Source organism: Sciurus vulgaris (assembly GCF_902686455.1).
Source record: "Sciurus vulgaris genome assembly, chromosome: 1".
NCBI classification, from domain to species: Eukaryota; Metazoa; Chordata; class Mammalia; order Rodentia; family Sciuridae; genus Sciurus; species Sciurus vulgaris.
In genome coordinates this window covers 26,320,174-26,339,422 of record NC_136461.1, presented here as the reverse complement: position 1 = coordinate 26,339,422, position 19,249 = coordinate 26,320,174, and the positions used below count along the sequence as shown (strand labels likewise).

At 46.0% G+C, this 19,249-nt stretch overlaps 1 protein-coding gene across 3 annotated transcripts; it reads left to right on the top strand.

The window, feature by feature from the left end:
• Positions 1–13,366: 13,366 nt before the first annotated feature.
• On the top strand, positions 13,367–18,362 carry LOC306656547 (UPF0500 protein C1orf216). 3 transcript variants are annotated; one of them, XM_079131862.1, is made up of 3 exons: positions 13,367–13,787; positions 14,422–14,547; positions 15,953–18,362. In XM_079131862.1, exons 2-3 carry the CDS (start codon positions 14,541–14,543, stop codon positions 16,645–16,647), a joined length of 702 nt encoding a protein of 233 aa, XP_078987988.1. In that variant the 5' UTR covers positions 13,367–13,787; positions 14,422–14,540; the 3' UTR covers positions 16,648–18,362. The 3 variants fall into 3 exon arrangements, with proteins under 3 accessions (XP_078987988.1, XP_078987989.1, XP_078987990.1); XM_079131863.1 differs by having other exon boundaries at positions 14,402–14,547; XM_079131864.1 differs by lacking the exon at positions 14,422–14,547.
• The last annotated feature ends 887 nt before the right edge of the window (positions 18,363–19,249 follow it).

Genomic DNA, 19,249 nt, shown 5'->3' with positions numbered 1-19,249 from the left:
TTTTCTGTTGCTTGAATGCTCATTTTTAGGTCAGTGCCAATCTAATGTTAAGGAGCAGTTCGTTTTTAGGGCATCTCCCTCCCGTGAAAGCCCTCTGAGTCTGGAGTGGGAGGCTGCTGCAGTTGTCTCTTCACTGGCCCATCAGTCCCTGTGAACTGATCAGACTAACTAAACCCTAATAGTCTGGGTTGAGTTCAGGTGAGGAGAGGTTACAGAAATGGTACCTGTTGTTTCAGCCCTTTGAGTGGCACTTTCTCCTCATCCAACTTTTATATTACTTCATTATAACTGTAGTTCTAAGGTGAAGGTTATTGCCTCTTTCTTTGATCTCTCTAAATAGTGATCAAGGTTAAGCAACCCTTGCTGGGCAAAAGTGAACTGGGAAGAAATCTAGAAATTTATCCCTTTTTGCTTCTCCATATGCCTTTTTTTTTGAGGGGGGGTGCGGTGTAGGAGTTGGGGAGAGCAGAGATGAAGAGGATTGGAATTCACCACTGAGGATAAGAAAATCAGTGCCTGAGAAATCTGGGGAGCAAATGGCCTCCATTTGAAGTTCCAGGGACTATGTGCGTTTTTGGAAAAAGAAATGTGGAATCTTAAACTCTAGGTTGCTTTTCCTCGTGCCAGTATAACTGCCATAAGGCAGGCTGAGCCTCGATCTTGTTAATAGGATTGAAATGGAGAGTTTCAACCTGACCCACCTGCCTTTAGCCTGAAGCACTGAGTCATTAGCATCAGCTTTATTTTAGTAAATTGGAACACAGGGCCCACCACTATGACTCCTAGTAGAACTGAGCTCCACTAGCTTTTTTGTGTGTGGGGGAGTATCTGGGGATTAAACCCAGGGGTGCACTACTGCTGAGCTACACCCTCAGCATCTCACTAAGTCACTGAGGCTAGCCTGGAACTTGGCAGTCTTCCTGCCTCAGCCTCCTGAGTAGCTGAGATTACAGCTTCTTATTTGGAGGGATGAAAGTCCAAGAGTTGCCCAGCCCAATGTCACAGGCCTATAATCCCAACTACTTGGGAGACTGAGGCAGAAGGATCACATGTTTGAGGCAGTCTCAACAACTTAGTGATACCCTGTTTGAAAAAAATGCAAGGGGATGGTTAGGGATGTACCTCAGTGGTAAAGTACTCCTGGTTTCAATCCCCAGTACCAGGAGTGGGAGGGGACTTTGTTAGCAGATCTCTAGTCTCATGTCATTTATTCAGTCCATAGTTGCACCAGCCATACAAGGGTCTCTTCTAAAATGCATTAGGTTACAGTCAGCAAAGTGCTAGAGGTAGATTTCTATGGGATCCCTCATCTTTTCAATTGTTTCTCTGCAAACTTACCCCCACTGCAAATTTCTAATGGTCAGTCCAGAAGACTGATTTTTTTTTTTTTTTTACACTAGGGATTGAACCCAGGGGTGCCTTACCACTGAGCTACTTCTCTAGTCCTTTTTCTTTTTGAGATGACTAAGCTACATCTTAGCCTTTTTTATATTTCTTATGTTGAGACAGGGCCTTGCTGAGTTGCTGAAGCTGACCTTGAACATATGATCCTCCTACCTCAGTCTCCCAAGTCACTGGGATTGTAAATGTGCCCCACTACCTCTGGCTCATGATATCTTTTTATTGTATTATTCCTGAGATGGTACTTATCTTCTACCTTTATTTTCTACTCATGGCCCATGAGACAGCCTGAAATATAGTAGTGTTCAGTAAGATTGAATAAATACTATACTTTTCAGAGCCTCTGTTTATATCTGTGAAATGAGGATCCTAATTCATGTCTGTTTTAGAGTTGCTATGAGGTTTAACTTGGAAAATGTATGTGATGAACACATCGGGTCAAGCGCTACTCTGCAGACATTAGAAATTGCCAGTATCACAATAGCATATTTTGCCAGTCATCCTTAAAGGCCCATTGTCTCACAAACACCTTAAACTTAACATCTTTAAGAAAGTGATTTTTATACTGTCATGTACAACAAATTAGAACAAATAAAAACATTTTTTAAAAAAATGATTTTTAGATAGGCGTGGTGGTGTATACCTGTAATCCCACAGGCTGAGGCAGGAGGGTCTCAAGTTCAAAGCCAGCCTCAGCAATGGCCAGACGCTAAGCAACTGACACCCTGTATCTAAATAAAATACAAAATAGGGCTGGGGGATGTGGCTCAGTGGTCAGTGCCCCTGAGTTCAATTAAAAAAAAAAAAAAAAAGTGTGATTTTTTACTTCCCAGAAAACCTGCTTTTCTTCCTGTATTTCCCATTCTGATATATTGCCTCCATGTTGCCCCTATGCCTTCAGTCACAAGCTGCTTCCCTTTCATGCAATCTGCTTAACCTTCACAAAACATAACTTGGAGGATGTACAACAGTACTTAAAACCTTTCAGTAGAACTGGGGTGTGGTGGGTAAAGCACATGCTTAGCATGCACAAGACCCTGGATTCAATCCCCAGCATCCAAAACAAGCAACAAAAAAGCTTTCAGAGCAGGGTTGTAGCTCAGTGGTAGAGCACTTGCCTTGCATGTGTGAGGCACTGGGTTTGATTCTCAGCACCACATATAAATAAAATAAAGGTTCACTGACAACTAGAAAAAAATTTTTAAAAAGCTTTCAATGTTTTCCTTTGCACTCTGAATAAGCTTCAACTCCTCACATCCTACAAGGCCCTGCATGATAAAATCCTGCCTTCCAACTTCTGATTACTCTCCCTTCTGTCCTTCACATTTCTTGGATTGCTTTCCCCTTCAATCTCCTTAGGCTAATGTATAATTCTCAAAATATTAGCTTAAATCTAACTTTCTCATAGACACCTCTGACCATTACTACCCCTTTCATAACTAGGTAATCTCTGTTAATGTTTCCTACTCTTTTGGGTCTTTTATCACAATTTGCCCCCTTAATGTTTGCAGAGGACTGTTTTCTCTATTAGACCATAAACTTGAAAACATATCAAGCTGAGTGACATCAGCCAGTAACTCTCCCAGAAGGCTGAGGCAGGAGGATCACAAGTTCAAGGCCAGCCTCCGCAACTTAGTAAGGCCCTGAGAAACTTAGTGAAACCCTGTCTCAAAATAAAAAAAATAAAAAGGGCTGGGATGTAAGCTCAGTGGTTAAGTACCCCGGGATTCAATCCCCAATACTAAAAAAAAAAAAACCACACCTGTTTAAAAATGAATGCTTTGGATAGCACCATGACTGGCACATAAAATTATTCAATAAATGAATACTTTTTGAGCAATAAGTGTTGGAAGACCTGGAAGAGTTAATGGTGAAAAGCTTGGAGCTGATTTGCTTACAAAGCTTTCAAGCATAGGATGGAATAGAGGTGACTGTCATGTGAGTCCTTTTTCTCTACAACTTACAAGTGGCATGACCTTAGCTAAGTCATTCTCTGAACTTTCCACACATTTTCCACACAGTTGCCACAACTGGAAAATGAAGCTCTTGGGAAATGACCTGGCTTGACTCACAGAGTTATTATGGTTAGGATCAAAGTTACAAAGTAATGTGAAATAATTATGCATATTTCTAGTGCTGAGGAAGGATTGAGGCTGATGCCTTTTCATGCTCTGACTGAATGAAAAGCAGAGGCCACGCCTCAACAAAGCTCCACAGTCCACCAGCCTGTGGACCTATCCTAGCAGCCCATGGTGGCATGCCATGTGCTGGAACTTGGGACAATGATAGGAATGGAGGGAAACTTCAGTTTCCCTAGTGAACTGGGAAACTGGCTTTGTGTACAGCTGGCATCAACCTCAGAATTTAGACTTTGAGACCCAGGTGCCAGATCTTTCTCCCTTAGTTGTATCATCTGGGTCTGCTTTATCCATGTCCTTCCTTTCCATCCCCTCTTTCTGTCCTCTCTTCTCTTACCTTAAAGTTTTTCATTTTCAGTTTATTGATTTAGTTCTTCCCTGTGGCGGGATGTATAATGGAAAGAGATGGTTTGAAGTAGCTACAGCCTGAGGGAGACTGGAAGAAGCTGGGGGCTGGACTTCTGGGTTCTTTCCTTTCATTTACAGGGAAACACAGTCTGATATGTTTGGCTGGTAGGCTAGAGGTCAGGGAAGAAGCATCTGCCAGCTCCAGTCTGGAGAACCACTAAGCCTGGTCCAAGGGGTAGAAAGTGCTGGGGCAGGGTGGGATGTGAGCTGTACTCTGGGTTTTTTTCAGCCCCCCTTTCTCTTTTTCTCAGAGGCAGAGAGAAAGAAAAAAAAGCTGACTGCTCGCCCCTCTTTGTTTGTCTTGTCTAATTTAACTTACGTTATTTATCAAAAAGACAGGTTATTTGGAAAACCAGATGGACCCAGGCAAAAATCATCTGGGTTTTCCAAACGTGAAAAATTAGGTTCTGGGAGCCCAGGAGGGGTGTGTGTGTGTGTGTGTGTGTGTGTGTGTGTGTGTGTGTGTGTGTGTTTTGGGGAGGAGGCCAGGAATATTGAGCAAATGTCTCTAATCAGACCCAGAAATTGTTCCATGACATTCAAGCATTTCCCCCTCATCCTCTTTTTCCTTCAATTTGTTGTTGCTTTGGTCTGGGTTTGGGTACTGGGAATTGAATCCAGGAGTGCTTTACCATAAGCTACATTCCAAGTCCTTTTTATTTTTTATTTTGAGATGTGGTCTTGCTAAGTCCTGAGACTGGCGTTGAACTTGTGATCTCTGTGCCTCAAACACCTGAATCACTAGGATCAAAGGTATATGCCACTGCTCCTGGCTTTCCTTCAAGTTACAGTTGGAAACTAAACACACAAAAAAATAAAATCTCCATGTTGGTGACTGGGTGTGCTGAAAGTTTTAGTTGCCCAAGGATGAGACCCTGTGAGGGCTGTAGTAGAACAAGCTAAGAGCTTTCTCTCCAACCTCTCTTTCACAGAGCAGGCAGGCCTCCAGGAGGCACAGGGTACCAAGAGGTTTCTGGAGTAGAAACCTCCATCCTCTTGTTCCTTCAATGTTTCTAACCCAAAGCAATCGCAACAGGTATGGAAGTTAGAATTAGGGAAGAATTTGCCCTTGTAAGTTTCTAGCGATCAGATGACTAGGGAACACTGGGGATTAAGGGTTGTATATCCATTGAAAATCCAGGGAAAGAACTAGCCCATCTTCCTTCTGGTTAAAAGTGGCTTGCTCTGTAGCTACACCCAGGAATTTTGAAAGCCTGTGATTCTGTTATCTCCAGGCAGCAACGTTATTAGGAAGGAATTGAAGCAGGAGACCATGGAGGCACAGCTCTTGGCTGCAACAGGAGAAGTGTTCTGGCTGCAAACAGTGAACCATCCCATTCATGCACACACATGCACAACAGAGCCAAGACTTTTGTGGCCTGAAGAATCTTTGGCAGCAGTAATAGCACTTGTCCCACTGCAAATGTCATTTTTTAAAGTGTCATTGGACTGTGAAAGCCACTTAATAACTTGATCTCATCTGAATAATCTGAATTAATACTAGCTCCACAGTTGTGAGGATTAAATAGACATTTGTAAAGTGTCTGCCTCAAGGGCCTGGCACATAGTAAATCTCAATGAATGTTTGTTGAATGAATGGATCCATGAATCCGAGCATTAAGTCTTCCCTGACCATTTCTGAGGAACAGTACTTAACAATCTGAATAACTGAGACTTGTGTGCTGTCCCACTAAGCCTGGAGCTTGGAGCCCGAGGCATGATCTGAACCTGCAGTTCATTTAACATGTTTTATGAGTATGGAGCATGAGGTGAACCCCTCCATGAAGGCCTTGTTGGCCCAGCTGCTGGAAACACTATGCAGATGGCCTTCCATTAGCCCCTTCAGGAATCACCTCAGCTGCAGAGCACCTTGCTCAAGGTCATGTCTCTTCCCAGAGCAGCTCACATCCAATGACGACAGGTTCATAAAAACCTGGCCATCTCAGCTGACTTGGGGACAACTCTGAAGGGCCATTCTAACTTCAGAGCTCCTTGTGGGATAGGCTGAGATGGGCACAGGTCTATATCACAGCTCAGTTTTTTCCTGTCTACCCTTGTTTCTTGCTCTTCCTTCCACAGATGTTGAGCCCAAGGGCATCTCTCTCTTTCTTTCTCTAGTACTAAGCATAGATCCCAAGGTGTTTTACCCCTGAATTATATCCAAGCCCCTTTTTCTTTTTCTTTTTTTTTTAATTTTGAGACAGTCTTGTTGAGTTACCCAAGCTGGTCTTGCTTGAACTTGAGAGCCTCCTGCCTTAGCTTCCTGAGTTGCTAGGATTGCAGGAATGTGCCCACCATAACCAGTCCAAGGGTATGTATGTATGTATGTATATATATATTTATTGGTACTGAGGATTTAACCCAGGGGCACTTAACCACTAAGCCACACCCTCAGCCCTTTGTAAAATTCTATTTAGAGACAGGATCTTGCCAAGTGGCTGAGGCTGGCTTGGAACTCATGATCCTCCTGCCCCAGCCTCCCAAGCTGCTGGGATTACAGGTGTTTGCCACCATGCCCAGCTCCAAGGTAGCTTCTTAACAAATTCTGCATGCTAAACTGACTCAGATTCAGCTTCTGGGAGAATCCAATTTGTGAGTGTGTTGGTTCTGGTGGCCAAGGATCTAGGACAGGAAAGGACAGAATCCTTTACAATGTGCATAGTGGATGTGTTGATGGTGCCTACCTTTGCCCACCAGAGGGCAGCAACCTCCCAGCAACCTGCCCTCCTGAGACCCAGCCCCAGGAGTGGGTTTGAGGACTTCTCTCTGGTCCCTCTCTTGTTTCCCACCACCAGTGTTAGACAGGATCACCTCCCTTACTTTGTCCACACTTCTGTTTAGGGGAAGAACACTCCAAAACTGTCTATGCCTGTTTTGTCCTGGAACTCCACTACTGCCAGCTCTGAAGGTCAATCAGTCTTCTCACTGAGCCCCTCCCGGCTCCTCAGCTGGGCAAGTGCTTACTCTATTTCTTCCACCTCTCACATTTACCACCCACAAAAGATTTGTTTTCTGTGTGACAAGGTAATTACGAGCTTGGGGCCAGGAGGCCTAGGGGCCAGTCTGAGGATGGTCACTTCCATCTGGCTCTCCCTGCTCTGCTAACATTATTGATTTTTAGTTTTATTTATTATTAAGATGTGTATGTGTATGTGTGTGTGTGATCTGGCCCTGGTGACATGAGATATGGAGGTGAGAGAGCAAGAGAAAATTCATTCTTGTTACAATTTAACTTCTTGAAACTATCCACCCACCTGGCAATTTTTTTTTTTTTTTTTTTTTAATATACTGGGGTTTTTGTTATTGTTGTTTGGCAGTCAGGGTAGGGTACTAGGGCTCAAACCCAGGGCCTCCTGCATACTAAGCAAGCACTGTACCACTGACCTACATTCCCAGACCTTTTTATTTTACCTTGTGACAGGGTCTCACTCAGTTGCCCCACTGGCCTTGTACCAGGGATCCTCCTGCCTCTCGACCTTCTAAGTAGTTGGGATTATAGACATGTGCCACTGTACTCAGCCTGTTTTCTGTTTGTTTGTTTGTTCACTGTTGTGGGTTTTCTTTTTAAGACAAAGTACTGGTAGGAATCTTGCTGTGTTGCCCAGGCTGGTTTCTAACTCCTGGGCTCAAGGATCCTCCTGCCTTGTGAGGCCTCCTAAGTAGCTGGAACTATAGATGTGCTGTAAACCACACTGGCTGGAGCTTACCTGTTTTCATTCTGTCCCCAAGTCCCCAAAGTATTTCCAAAGATTCTTCTGGGAATCAGAGCCAGATATGGCTACTAACAGAAGATTCTGTACCTGCTGTCCCCACTCCTCTTCCCAGTCCCCTTCCTGTCACCACATCTGGCTCCAATTCCCAGAAAACTCTTGGGGAATACTTCATTCAGTAAATCTTTATTGCATTACCAATATCTGTCAGTAATTTCTAGGCTAAACTCCCAACTTCCTGCTTCTTTCTCTGCCCTGCCCTGCCCTCTTGGATCAGTCCTGAGATGGGCCATGTTAGGCAGCTATGTGTCTATTAATTTTATTTATTTATTTATTATTTGTTCCATATTTACAACATATATATATATATTTATATTTATATTTATTTATTTTTTTTCCCCCATCACTTTCTATGGGTTTGAGAAAAAACTGATCAGGAAGCTCTGGGGAGAGATTGAGATTGGGTGCAGCCAGTTCAGAGTGATGCCTGCCTGGCCTTTGGGCCTCCCATAATTGACTCTACTTCCTTCCAGGAAAGAGGAAGGGCAAGTTTTAGCCAATACATTACAAATAGGAGGGGTGCTCTGAACTGCAGTGATTGCTGTGGGAATCAGCTGAGCTGGAGGGCGATTTGTGGGGCCACTGTTCCCCCAGCCTGTTTTCTCTGTGTGTGCCAAGAGAATGAATAAATCATTGTTCAGGGGCGGGATGCAGCTGCCCAGCTCCGCCCCTCGGCACATGCCCGGACTCCAGCTCCTCCATTGAGGGCTGCTGGAGCAGAGCGGTTTATACACCCAGCTTCCCAAATCCTATTGAAGCCTCACCCTCTGCACGAGCCACTGGCTCCAAGCCCATTCAGCTTGGCGCTTTGTGCTGGGGGTTAAGTGGTTACATGTGGGGGGCACCCAGAAAGGATCTGTCAGGCCCTGAAAGACTGTGCTGATGCTGTGCCCTCCTACTGATGAATGGAGTGGGTGGAGGAGAGGTGGGCGGCCAGAGGGTGGGGTAGGGGAGAGGGCAAGGGATTATGGAGCCCACAGAGGCAGCTGCTAGGAAATGGGCAGAAGAGGCACCCCCTTCTCTCATTCCTCCTGCAGTTCAGCTTCTCCATCCAGCTCACTCTCTCTGTTGTGTGCTTCTGGGATGTTCAACAGAGTCAGGACCTTGAATTTGGCTTTTCTGGTGTCTTGGTGCAAGAGGGATGGGAAGAGGCCATTTAATAAATTGGGTGTACTGCAGGAAAGAGTACACTACCTTTCTTCCAGCAGCTCCAAAACACCCTCTGTTCTTTGTCCCTTGATGGGTGGGAGGGAAGGTGGGAGGACAATTCATTTTCTAGTTTCATCTGGTACAGAGGGTTTCAAACTGCCCCACTGAGTTTTCAAAGCTTCTTCAGGGCTGGAGGTATAGCTCAGTGGAAGAACTGTTGCCTAGCAGGTGTGAGACCCAATGCAAAAAATAATAATAATAAAATAAAAAGGGAGAGAGAGTGAGAGAGATTGATCTATTCTAAGGCTAAAAAATAGCTTTTAAAGCTTATTGGATGTACCTCACTCTCATTTCACAGCTTAGAAAATAGCCATGTTGAGAACAAGGGAATGGCCATGTTTTACCTATGGTGGTTACACAGTAATTTCCTGATGAGCTCTTTACCTTTAAGAGACAGTGGAGAAATGGATAAACAAAACAACTAGGTCACCAGCTTCCTAGGCCTGCCACACAATGCCCCCACTCCTGCTAATTCTGGGGAGGAATTTTCCTTCTAATCTGTTGTAAGAGCTCTAAAGTTCCTCCTGGGCTGTGCCTGGTATTGGGAGCCCAAGTACTAATGTTCATAACTATAAAGTTATTCAACAGTTTTCAAGGTGTGTTATCCTTTCTTAGCTCAAAAAGGTTAAGATGATTTGATTTGCCTAAGTTCCCAAAGCCAAGCAAAGAAGTTAACAGGTGATGTAAACTCAGGAAGAGAGAAAACAGCAGGTAGCAATGTTGCCTGTACTCTGGGACTAGACCGTTCTGTTGCAGAAGCTATGGGGACTTTCCCTGTTATTTCTCTGCTGCCCTCAGGATGCCCGAGTTTCATGGACTGGTGCTCAAGACCTTGCACAGCTGGGCCAACATTATTCTCAAGCCTTATCTCCTTCCTTTCTCCCCTACTCCCAAGTTTTAGACTCAATGGCCTCCTCTGTTTTCTGAACACACTCTGAGTATGTGGCCTCCTGTGCTTTCTTCTTTCTCTTAGTAAACTTCTAATCATCCCTCAAGGCCTGGCTCAAATGTCACCTCTGTGAAACCTCTCCTTTCCCTCTTTTGTGCTCATTACTTTTGCCTCTTAGTTCTGCTGCAGGATCTATCATGCTGTACAGCCCACTCTCTTGTGTCTGTCTTTCTTCCTAAACAGATAGTTCCCCAAGGCCAGGACCACTTCTGATTCTTCTCGGAATCCCCATCACAGCATCTGGTCCAAAGTAGACACTGTGTAACTGTGCTGCATGTAAATGAATGGACAGGAAGAGGCAATCTTTGAGGTTGTTAGCGCTTTAATCCTACCTACCCCTTCTTCCTGGGCCTATTGACATTAAGAAATTATCTACCTGTGAGAAACTTCAAGACATGTCCTATTTCCTGGATCAGAATTTCCTCCCCTCTCCTCTTGTCCTTTTGCCTGACACCCAGACCCTGGGACCTGGATCTGGCTACTCCCTGCTAACCTCTCCTGGCTCTGACATTGGTCTTTTTGCTAATAATCTCACTCACTGCCCATTGCTGGATCTTCATGATAGCCTGGCCTGCAACAGAGCCCTGTTCAGGCTGGTACTGGTCATCTGGTGATTTCTGTGTCCCTGTCAATTAAGTCCCTGACATTTATAGAGGGAGGTAGACATAGCCGTAGATATCCCTTCACTTGGCATGATTTGATCCCCTGGTGTCCTGACTGGAGAAGCCTCTGATATATGAATAAAGGACATCCCTACACTTGTTTGTCCGTCTTCATGTAGACATAGACACCCCTGTCTTCCTGGGGCTTTTTGTTCTCAGGTTCTGAGCTCTCTGAAAATTATACAGTAGCCAGGATTACAGTCTGAGCACTGACTGTGTTAATTAAAGAGTTTTGGAGTATCCATACAACATTGCCCTTGAAAAGAAAAGAGTGACCACAGCCTGATACCCTTGGAATTCACTTGATTTATCAGGCATTATGTTATTTAACAGCAACTAATTTATAGAACAATGATGACCCAGCTACACCAGATTGGGGGTGCTGCCTTGCAGAGTACAATATGTTTTAAATCAATTAGATGACATCTGAATATATATATATATATATATATATATATATATATATATGCGCGTATATATAGATGGTGTCTTTCTACGTTGCCCAGGCTGCCCCCTCACTCCTGGGCTCAAGCAAGCAATCCTTTTGCCTGAGCATCCTAATAGCTGGGACTACCTGTATGTGCAACTGTGCCTCCGTTCAATCTGTAATTCTTTGTTTGTAGCCAGAATATATGTGAAGAGTTAGACGTGGGTGAGGCACCTTATGTGATTGCACCTAAGTTCTCCAAGAGTTTGCTTCCTGTCTCTGAGATTCTAGGTTCTGCAAGTCAGGAGGCTTCAGAATCTAGGGAGGAATGTTTCTAACCAGGGAACACAGAGATGATTCCATTACATTTCAGATTCCTTATAGCACTAGAGGAATAGAAGGGGGATCACAGTGAGCCTGAACTGACAGTGGAAAATGGAGTAGGTACTATGTAATGAGGACTGAGAGGTGCGTGAATGGAACCTAGCGTTACAGCTTTGTGCTGTTCTACTAACTGGGCTTCTTTTGATTGTCAATGAGAGAAATTCCACTCAAGTTAGGTTTGGAAAACAAAGAGCCTCTTGGGAAGGTATCAAAACTATAAATGGATTGGGACATTACCAGAACTTCTTTCATTTCTGCTTCCATGTGTCAGCATCTCCTACAGACTGACTTCTTCCATATGATTGCTGCTGCCCTAGGGTCACATTTTCCCTGAAAGTCTCAGAAAAGATTTCTGACTGGCTCACCTGGAGTGGGGTTCCTATCCTTGGACTCATCAGACTTTTGAGTCATGCGTGGTTAGAGCTGAAAGAGCAGAGTCTGAAGGCAGACCAGTTAGACAACATTAAGGTTGTCTGGTGTGGGGAGACTTGTATAACCCTAGACCACCAAAGCTCAGAACCTTAAGAGTGAGGGTTTGGGTAAACTCAAAGGACTTCAGTGGAAAGTAAAAGGGGAAGTCTAGGTAGGCCTCAGGACCTGGTGTAGAAATGGGGTTAAGGACTGCCAACCTGTATTTTCCCAGCTGTGGGTATAGGGGATTGTCCTAAGTTTAAGCTACTTTTACTTCCACCTTTTCTTTCTTATTTCAAATTTGCTTTTTATTAAGTACTGAGGGCAGGGGCCTACAACTGGTCTACATCCCTAGCTCTTTTCAATTGGTGGGGTTTTTTTGTTTGTTTTTCCAGTGCTGGGGATTGAATCCAGGGCCTTATGCTTGTGAGACAAGCACTCTACCAAATGAGCTATATCCCCAACTCCTCTTTTCAGTTTTGAGACAGGGTCTCATTAAATAGCTGAGGCTGACCTGGGACTTGTGATTCTCCTGCCTCAGCCTCCAGAGCTGCTGGATTATAGGTGTGTGACATTGCCCCTGGCTCCTGTTCTCTCCCAAAGTAGAAGTTGTTGTAATCATATATTTTTTCTCTTTTCTTTTTCTCTCTCCCTCTCTCTTTCTTCCTTTTTAATTAATTAATTAATTAATTAATTAATTAATTAATTATTTTGCGGTGCTGGGGATTGAACCCAGGGTCTTGTGCTTGCAAGGCAAGCACTTTACCAACTGAGCTATATCCCCAGCCCTTCTTCCTTTTTTAAATGTAAGATTTGGTGTATGTGCGGTGCTGGGGATGATTCTGGGTCTGGTGCGTGCTAGGCAATCACTGAATTACACCCCAGCCCTTTTGGTGTGATTCAATGTGCTATTTAGTTTCTAGGTTGCAGAATGATGAGTTGTAATCATGTTAGAACTGAAGGAAAATGCCTCATATCATGAGGGTCAGCAGTTTTATTTGATTGCAAACTGGGCCCCCAACCTCTACACGTTTCTCTCAAGGAGGAAGGGACTGAGGGAAAGCAAGCTTCAGTAAGTAGAACTGAGAAGGATCCATGGGAGTTGGGATCCCGGAATCTTTCTGATCCAGTTCCTCCTCCTCACCTGGACAAAGCTCAGGAGCCCACTGCTCAGGCGTCATGGAGAGGATTCTCTCCCCTGAGGAAGCTACAGGTTGGTGGTATCCATGGGCCCTGAACTTCACGGAATTGTCTGTTTTCTCTTAAAAACGTAGCTTTCATTAAATGAATTTAATCAAATAAGCACGACATTGATGTGTAATTCCAAGTTGTGACAAAATGCTATGAAGGAAAAAAACAAAAGTGTCCTGAATGGTGTGAAAGGGGGAATGGATTGTTGAGAAAAGATCTGAAATATGAGGACGTTCTTGAGAGGGGGAGAGAATTTTAGGCAGAAGATGAATGTGTGCAAAAGGCAAAGCCAAATGGCAAAAAGGAGCGTGAGACCCAACTAGAGGGGACGGTAAAAGGTGAAACTGGAGAGGCAGAAGGAGCGCGGGTGGCGCAGAGCCCAGAAGCTGCAGTCTTAGGATTTCCCCTGCAATGGGGAAGGCATTGAAGGTTTTTAAAAAGGAAGGTGGTGCATGGTTAGGTTTTCAGCTCGGAAATGTCCCGGTGTCTGCAAGTGAAGCGGCAAACCGATCGGAGGGGCCTGGCGAGTGCAGTTGGGAGATGACATCCGACCTGGAAGGCCTGGGTCCAGCATCCGGAGGTGGGGGCGGTGGTTCCTGCGCGGAGAACCGAACTGACCCACGTGGGCCGGGCCGCCTCGCCCCGCCCCGCCGCGCAGACGCTGCCAGACTCCGCAGTACCCGCCCGAGGCTGGGCCCGCAGCGCGGCGACCCCCACATTCACCCGGGCGGCGTGGACGCCCGGGCCAAAGGACCCCCGGTCTGCCGTGACCAGTTTCCAGCGAGCTGGGTTGGGTGGAACCAGCGCCAGCCCCGCGGGAGAGGGCGCCTCTAGGCCGTGAGTCCGGGCCCAGCCGCGGGAGTGCGGGGTGGGAGTCGCGGCCTCCGCCCAACTGTCTCCTTGGCGGAGATTAGGGACGCACAGTCACTGCCCTCTGCCTCCGGACGCACAGTCACTGCCCTCTGCCTCCTAGGGGTTGACTCCATCTCCTGCAAGGAGGCCAGCAAGCCCCATTTCACAGCAAACTGCAGATCAGCTGGGGAAAATCTTGATCCTGGGGTGGTGGGGTTCTCATTTTACCATCTCTGACCACCGGTGTTCCCTGGCCCCACCCTACCCCATCCCAGCTTCCTTCGTGGCCCCGCCCAAGTTTAAGGAAAAGGGAAGAATGGACAAGGGAAGATATCCAGGCACCCTCCCACAAGCCAGTGGGATGGTGGTATGCTGGTTAAGAAGGGACTGCCCTTACACCTTTCCTGGGCAATGTCGACCCACTACTGGATGTGGGGAGGGCCCCTTCCACCTATAGAGATCCTTCTAGTGACTGTTCCACTTAATAGTACCCCCAACTTTGTGTATGTGTGTGGAGGGGGTACTGGGGATTGAACTCAAAGGTGCTCTACCACAAAGCTACATCCCTAGTCCTTTTGATTTTTTAAATTTTAAGACAGTATCTTCCTAAATTGCCCAGGCTGACTTCGGATTTGCGATCCTCCTGCCTCAGCCTTCCTAGTCGCTGGGATTACAGGCGTACACCACCACACCTGGCTCCCTCGCCCTTAATGATCATCGATTCTTCTAATTCTAGCAATGTGTGGTCAGTAGAAACCTTTTGTCAATTAAACCCGCTCATTTGGTTATTAGGGAAGGAAGAGTGGTGTGTACACCCTCTCTCCAGGGCCTTGGTGGAGCAAGATGGGAGCAGAGACAATATAGAAAACATGTACCCAGAACACTGGGAGGAAAGGGGCAATCTCAAAAGAGAGATTTATCAGTGGGAGAGCTAATAGGTGCTCCCCAGGGCACAGGAGGAAACTAAAGCCAGCTCTTGCAGCCCTGGGTCCACTGCAGTAGTCCCTCTTAGTCTTGGCTCCTTCCTGAGTATTGAAATCCCACTGCAGCCCCCTCTCCCATTCACTGACTCAGAAGCATGTGCTGACACCTGCCAGAGCCAGGCTCTATGCTGACTCCTGGGAGTATGATGTAGGATACATGAAGAGTTCCAGGTTTAGTCAGGGAGCGAGATTATAAACTGCTGTTACAAGACTATTCAAATAAATAAACAATTCCAGTTCAATAGACAATTACTGACCATAAACCATGTGTGCTAGGGATTGAAAATAAGACAGTGCAGTTGGGAGATGACCTCGAGTAGTAGGAATCAGGGGAAGATGTAATTAACCATATTTGTATATGTTGGGGCAGTGGGGAGAATATCAGAAAGGCTTCAGAGAGGTAGGGATACTAAAGCTGGGTTTTATTTATTTATTTATTTATTTATTTTGTTCCAGTTAGTTATACATGACAGCAAAACCGCAGCTTTAAAGCACAAAAAGGAATTTGCTGGGAGGAAGAGGAGGAGCTTAGAGGGAACGGGTGAGGCAGGATATTGTCAACCAAAGAAATAGGGTGAGGAAACTAAGGGTGTTTTGAGATCTCTGGGCAGTCTGTGGGAGCAGAGTGGTAAGAGGCAAGTATGGAGGGGTCCTCAGGGGCCAGATCACGCAGGGCCTGGTAGGCCATGTAAAGGTTCAGTAGGAGTCTAGGGATGGCACTCAGGCTGTGAGTCCCCCAAAATGAAATTTACACTTGTTTAACTGGAGGTAAATCAGTGAAAAACTATGGCAGTGATCCAGGTAAGAAATGGACTGAACCAAGTGGAAGTGAGGAGGAAGAATTGTCACAGTTTGGTGACTGATGGGATGGGGCAAGGAAGGAGAATGAGTAGCCCAGGATGCTCCTAGTCTTCTGGCCAGAGTGACTGCATAGAAAGCAGAGCCATTTTGCTGAGGACTCTCTGGGGAGAAGTGTGTAGAATGAGAAGGAACTTGTTTCAGAGGACTGAGGAATAACCCTGTGTGGAAGACTGAGGACAATGGAGAGAAGGAGAGAAAGAAAACCATGAAGGCAAGTGTAAGGGACTGAACCGCAGCTAGGTTGCCAGGACTTCAGGCCACCCCACCCGACCTGCTATTGTTCATGCTTCTGCTTCCCCTTCACAGACCAGATGTTCGCCATCCAGCCAGGGCTAGCCGAAGGGGGCCAGTTCTTGGGGGGCCTGTCTCCTGGAGTATGTCGACCCAAGCTGCAGCCAGACAGCAACTCCAACTTCTTGGAGACTGCCAGGGATGCCAATGAGAATTGGCATGGAATGCCAAGCAAACTGGAACCCATCCTGACAAGGAGCGCCTCTGAGTTGCCTTCTGACAACCAGGCCTTCCAGGCGTCTGGACTCCCTGAAGGGGGCATCCGTAGCCCCCCAGAAGGTGCAGAGATTCCTGGTGCTGAGGCTGAGAAGACAGATGGTGCCAGCACTATCTGCTCTCCTCTGGAGGACAATGGCTATGCCAGCAGTTCCCTGAGCATTGACAGTCCTAGTAGCAGTCCTGAGCCTGCCTGTGGGACCCCTCGAGGCCCTGGCCCTCCAGATTCCCTTCTGCCCTCAGTAGCCCAGGCTGTGCAGCAGCTGCAGGCTCAGGAGCGCTACAAAGAGCAGGAGAAGGAGAAACATCACGTGCACTTGGTGATGTACCGTCGCCTGGCACTGCTCCAGTGGATCCGGGGCCTGCAGCACCAGTTGGTTGACCAGCAGGCACGTCTGCAGGAGAGCTTCGACACCATCCTAGACAACCGAAAGGAGCTTATCCGCTGTCTCCAGCAGAGGGCAGCACCATCCAGATCCCAGGACCAGGGCTAAGGGTGTGCCTCCATAAGTGTGCAAGCATATAAGTGTATATTTGTAGGCATGTATGTGGTTGTGCACAAATAAGTACATGATTATTTGTTGGCATGAATTCAGGTAAGCATAAGTGTATATGTGCTAACACACAGGCATTTGTGTGTAGGCACATGTGAATGAGCTTCAATGCACTGTGTGTGCACTTGTGTAATACAAGCTAACTATGAGTAAGAGTGATTGTGTATGTATAGCATGTATGTAACAGTCAGTAAATTTATATATGCATGTATGGACAGATACCCAGGAATATATATATGCATGAGGAAAGATGTACATGCAAATGATGTGTGTGCACATACATGGGTTTGCATGTAGGCTTATGATGGATATATGTGAGTGAATCCTTGTTTGTTCAGGCCTATGTGTAGGGATGCATGTGTGAAGGTGCAGGTATGGGAAGTATCTGTTGGGAACATGTGTATTTGCAGACAGACTCATGAGCACATGTGTTCAAATACATATTTAGTTGCACCTGTGGGGCATCTATCTACCCACACCCTGCTACTCACGGTCTACCCTGGCTTTTTTTCCTCCACTGAGTTCCACTGTTCCGTGGAGAGAATGGGCTAGTTTACTGTCATTTACCTGAAGGTTGTGACTGATCCATTCTCCTGGGGCTTCCCAGGCCATGTTTCTTTTTCCTGTTCCTTCACTTAACCCTTGCTCTGCTAAGGCTGTTGTCCCTGATTTTGGCTTTGATTCTGGCCCACTGTGGCACTTTGACTGAAGTTTTGTTTGGGCAGTTGGTGAAGAATGGATATCAGAGGGCAGTGGGGAATCACGGCAGGGGTGAGAGTGGGGACAGAGAATGAGATAAGGTACTGTCCCTCTTGAACTCTGACTTTGACCACAGAGGAAATGGGGGTGGGGGAATGACAGTGGCAGAACTCTGTGAAGAATAGAAGAATCAGAATTCTAAAATACCTGTTCCCAAACAAACCATATTTCTCCCCTGGGAAAGGAGCTGTTGAAATCCACATTATTTTAAGTGTCTGATGAAAAGGAGCGTGTGCTTATAAGCTTACAAGTAACAGGCAAGGTGTTCCAGGGCCATTAGAGAAAATCTCACTTCCCTCTCTGGGCCTGTACTTCACTGTGCCTCTCTGGGTTTAGCAACATTGGATGTCTAATTGTTTTGGTCCATTTCTCTGAAATCTGTCTGTTAGGAGGAACCAGAGCTTTCCAGGTGGACAGGGGACAATGTCAACCTCCAGAAGCTCTTAGGATGTCAGATCATACCCCTTTCTGTCATTGCATAACCCTTTAAACAGAGATTGACAGGTTCCGTGGAGCGTCAGAGGCTCCATGAGTTGGAGAGCTGCTGAGTCTTCAGAACAAACAACTAAGATAGCAGAGCTCTCTGCTTTGCTTCCGGGAGCCAAGAGAGTGCAACATCTTGGTGAGCAGTGTCACAAAGGCAACACCGGCAGGCGAACAATAGCATGGAAGTTGCTGCTGCTGTCTCTGTCCTCAGTCTCCCTGTCTGCAAAACATGGAGACTTTTTCAGTCTGTCTCTAAAGAGTTCCAACTCTTATGGGAGGGTGAAAGATATAGGAAGTAGGCATGAGGTATGGACCCTGGGAACTTTCCTCTCTGTAGAGCTTGCATGTCGAATGTGCACTTGGCCTCTGGACCAATACAGGAACAATAAACTGAAGCAGAGAATTAAAAATTTCTTGAGTATGTGTTTCTGTTCTACCTGTTTCCTGGTCACCTTTTGAACAGGGTCCTTGGTTGGAAACCAAGGTGGGGAAGTTGGGGAGACACAAGAGGGAAAGAATTCAGACTCCTGTGTCTAGCAACTTCAGTGGCCTCACAGTATTGATGGAGGAGACTTGGCCTCTCCCCTGAAAGCTCCATAAGGGACTGTCCTTGTCCTTTGGACCTGAATGGATTGTGAGGGACCACATTTTATGTACACACTCACAAACTGAACTCTGCCTTGGAGTCAGCACTGCCCTGAAGTGTACCCTGACTATGAAACACTGAGTGAAGGTCCTTAGATGGTTCTAAGGAGTATGCAGTTACATTTTATTTTATTGGTGTTGGGAGTTGAACCTAGGGCCTTTGTGCAGGCTGGGCAAGTGCTCTGCCACTGAGCTATACCCTAGTCCCCAGGTGTAATTTTAATGCATGTCCATGAGTTCAGGTATTAGTTGATGCCAATTTAGATTATATCTTCTACTCTAGAGTAGTTTGTGTGATGGTTTATTCTAAAAAATTCAGGGGCTTGGGATTTAACTCAGTGTTAAAGCACTGGCCTAGCCTGTATAAGACCTGGGATTTCATCCCCAGAACTGTGTGTGGGAGTGTATGCTAGGTCCGTTTTTTTTTTTTTTTTTTTTTTAATTTTTAAAATATTTTTTTAGATGTCAATAGACCCTTAACTTATTCATTTATTTATATGTGGTGCTGAGGATCGAACCCAGTGCCTCACACATGCTAGGCAGGAGCTCTACCAGTGAACCACAACCCCAGCCCACTGGGCCCAGGTTTGAAGTCTGATATCTCCCAAGTCTGCGGCTCAAGCTCTTGGCTTTTCTGGGTCCAGCAGTCACT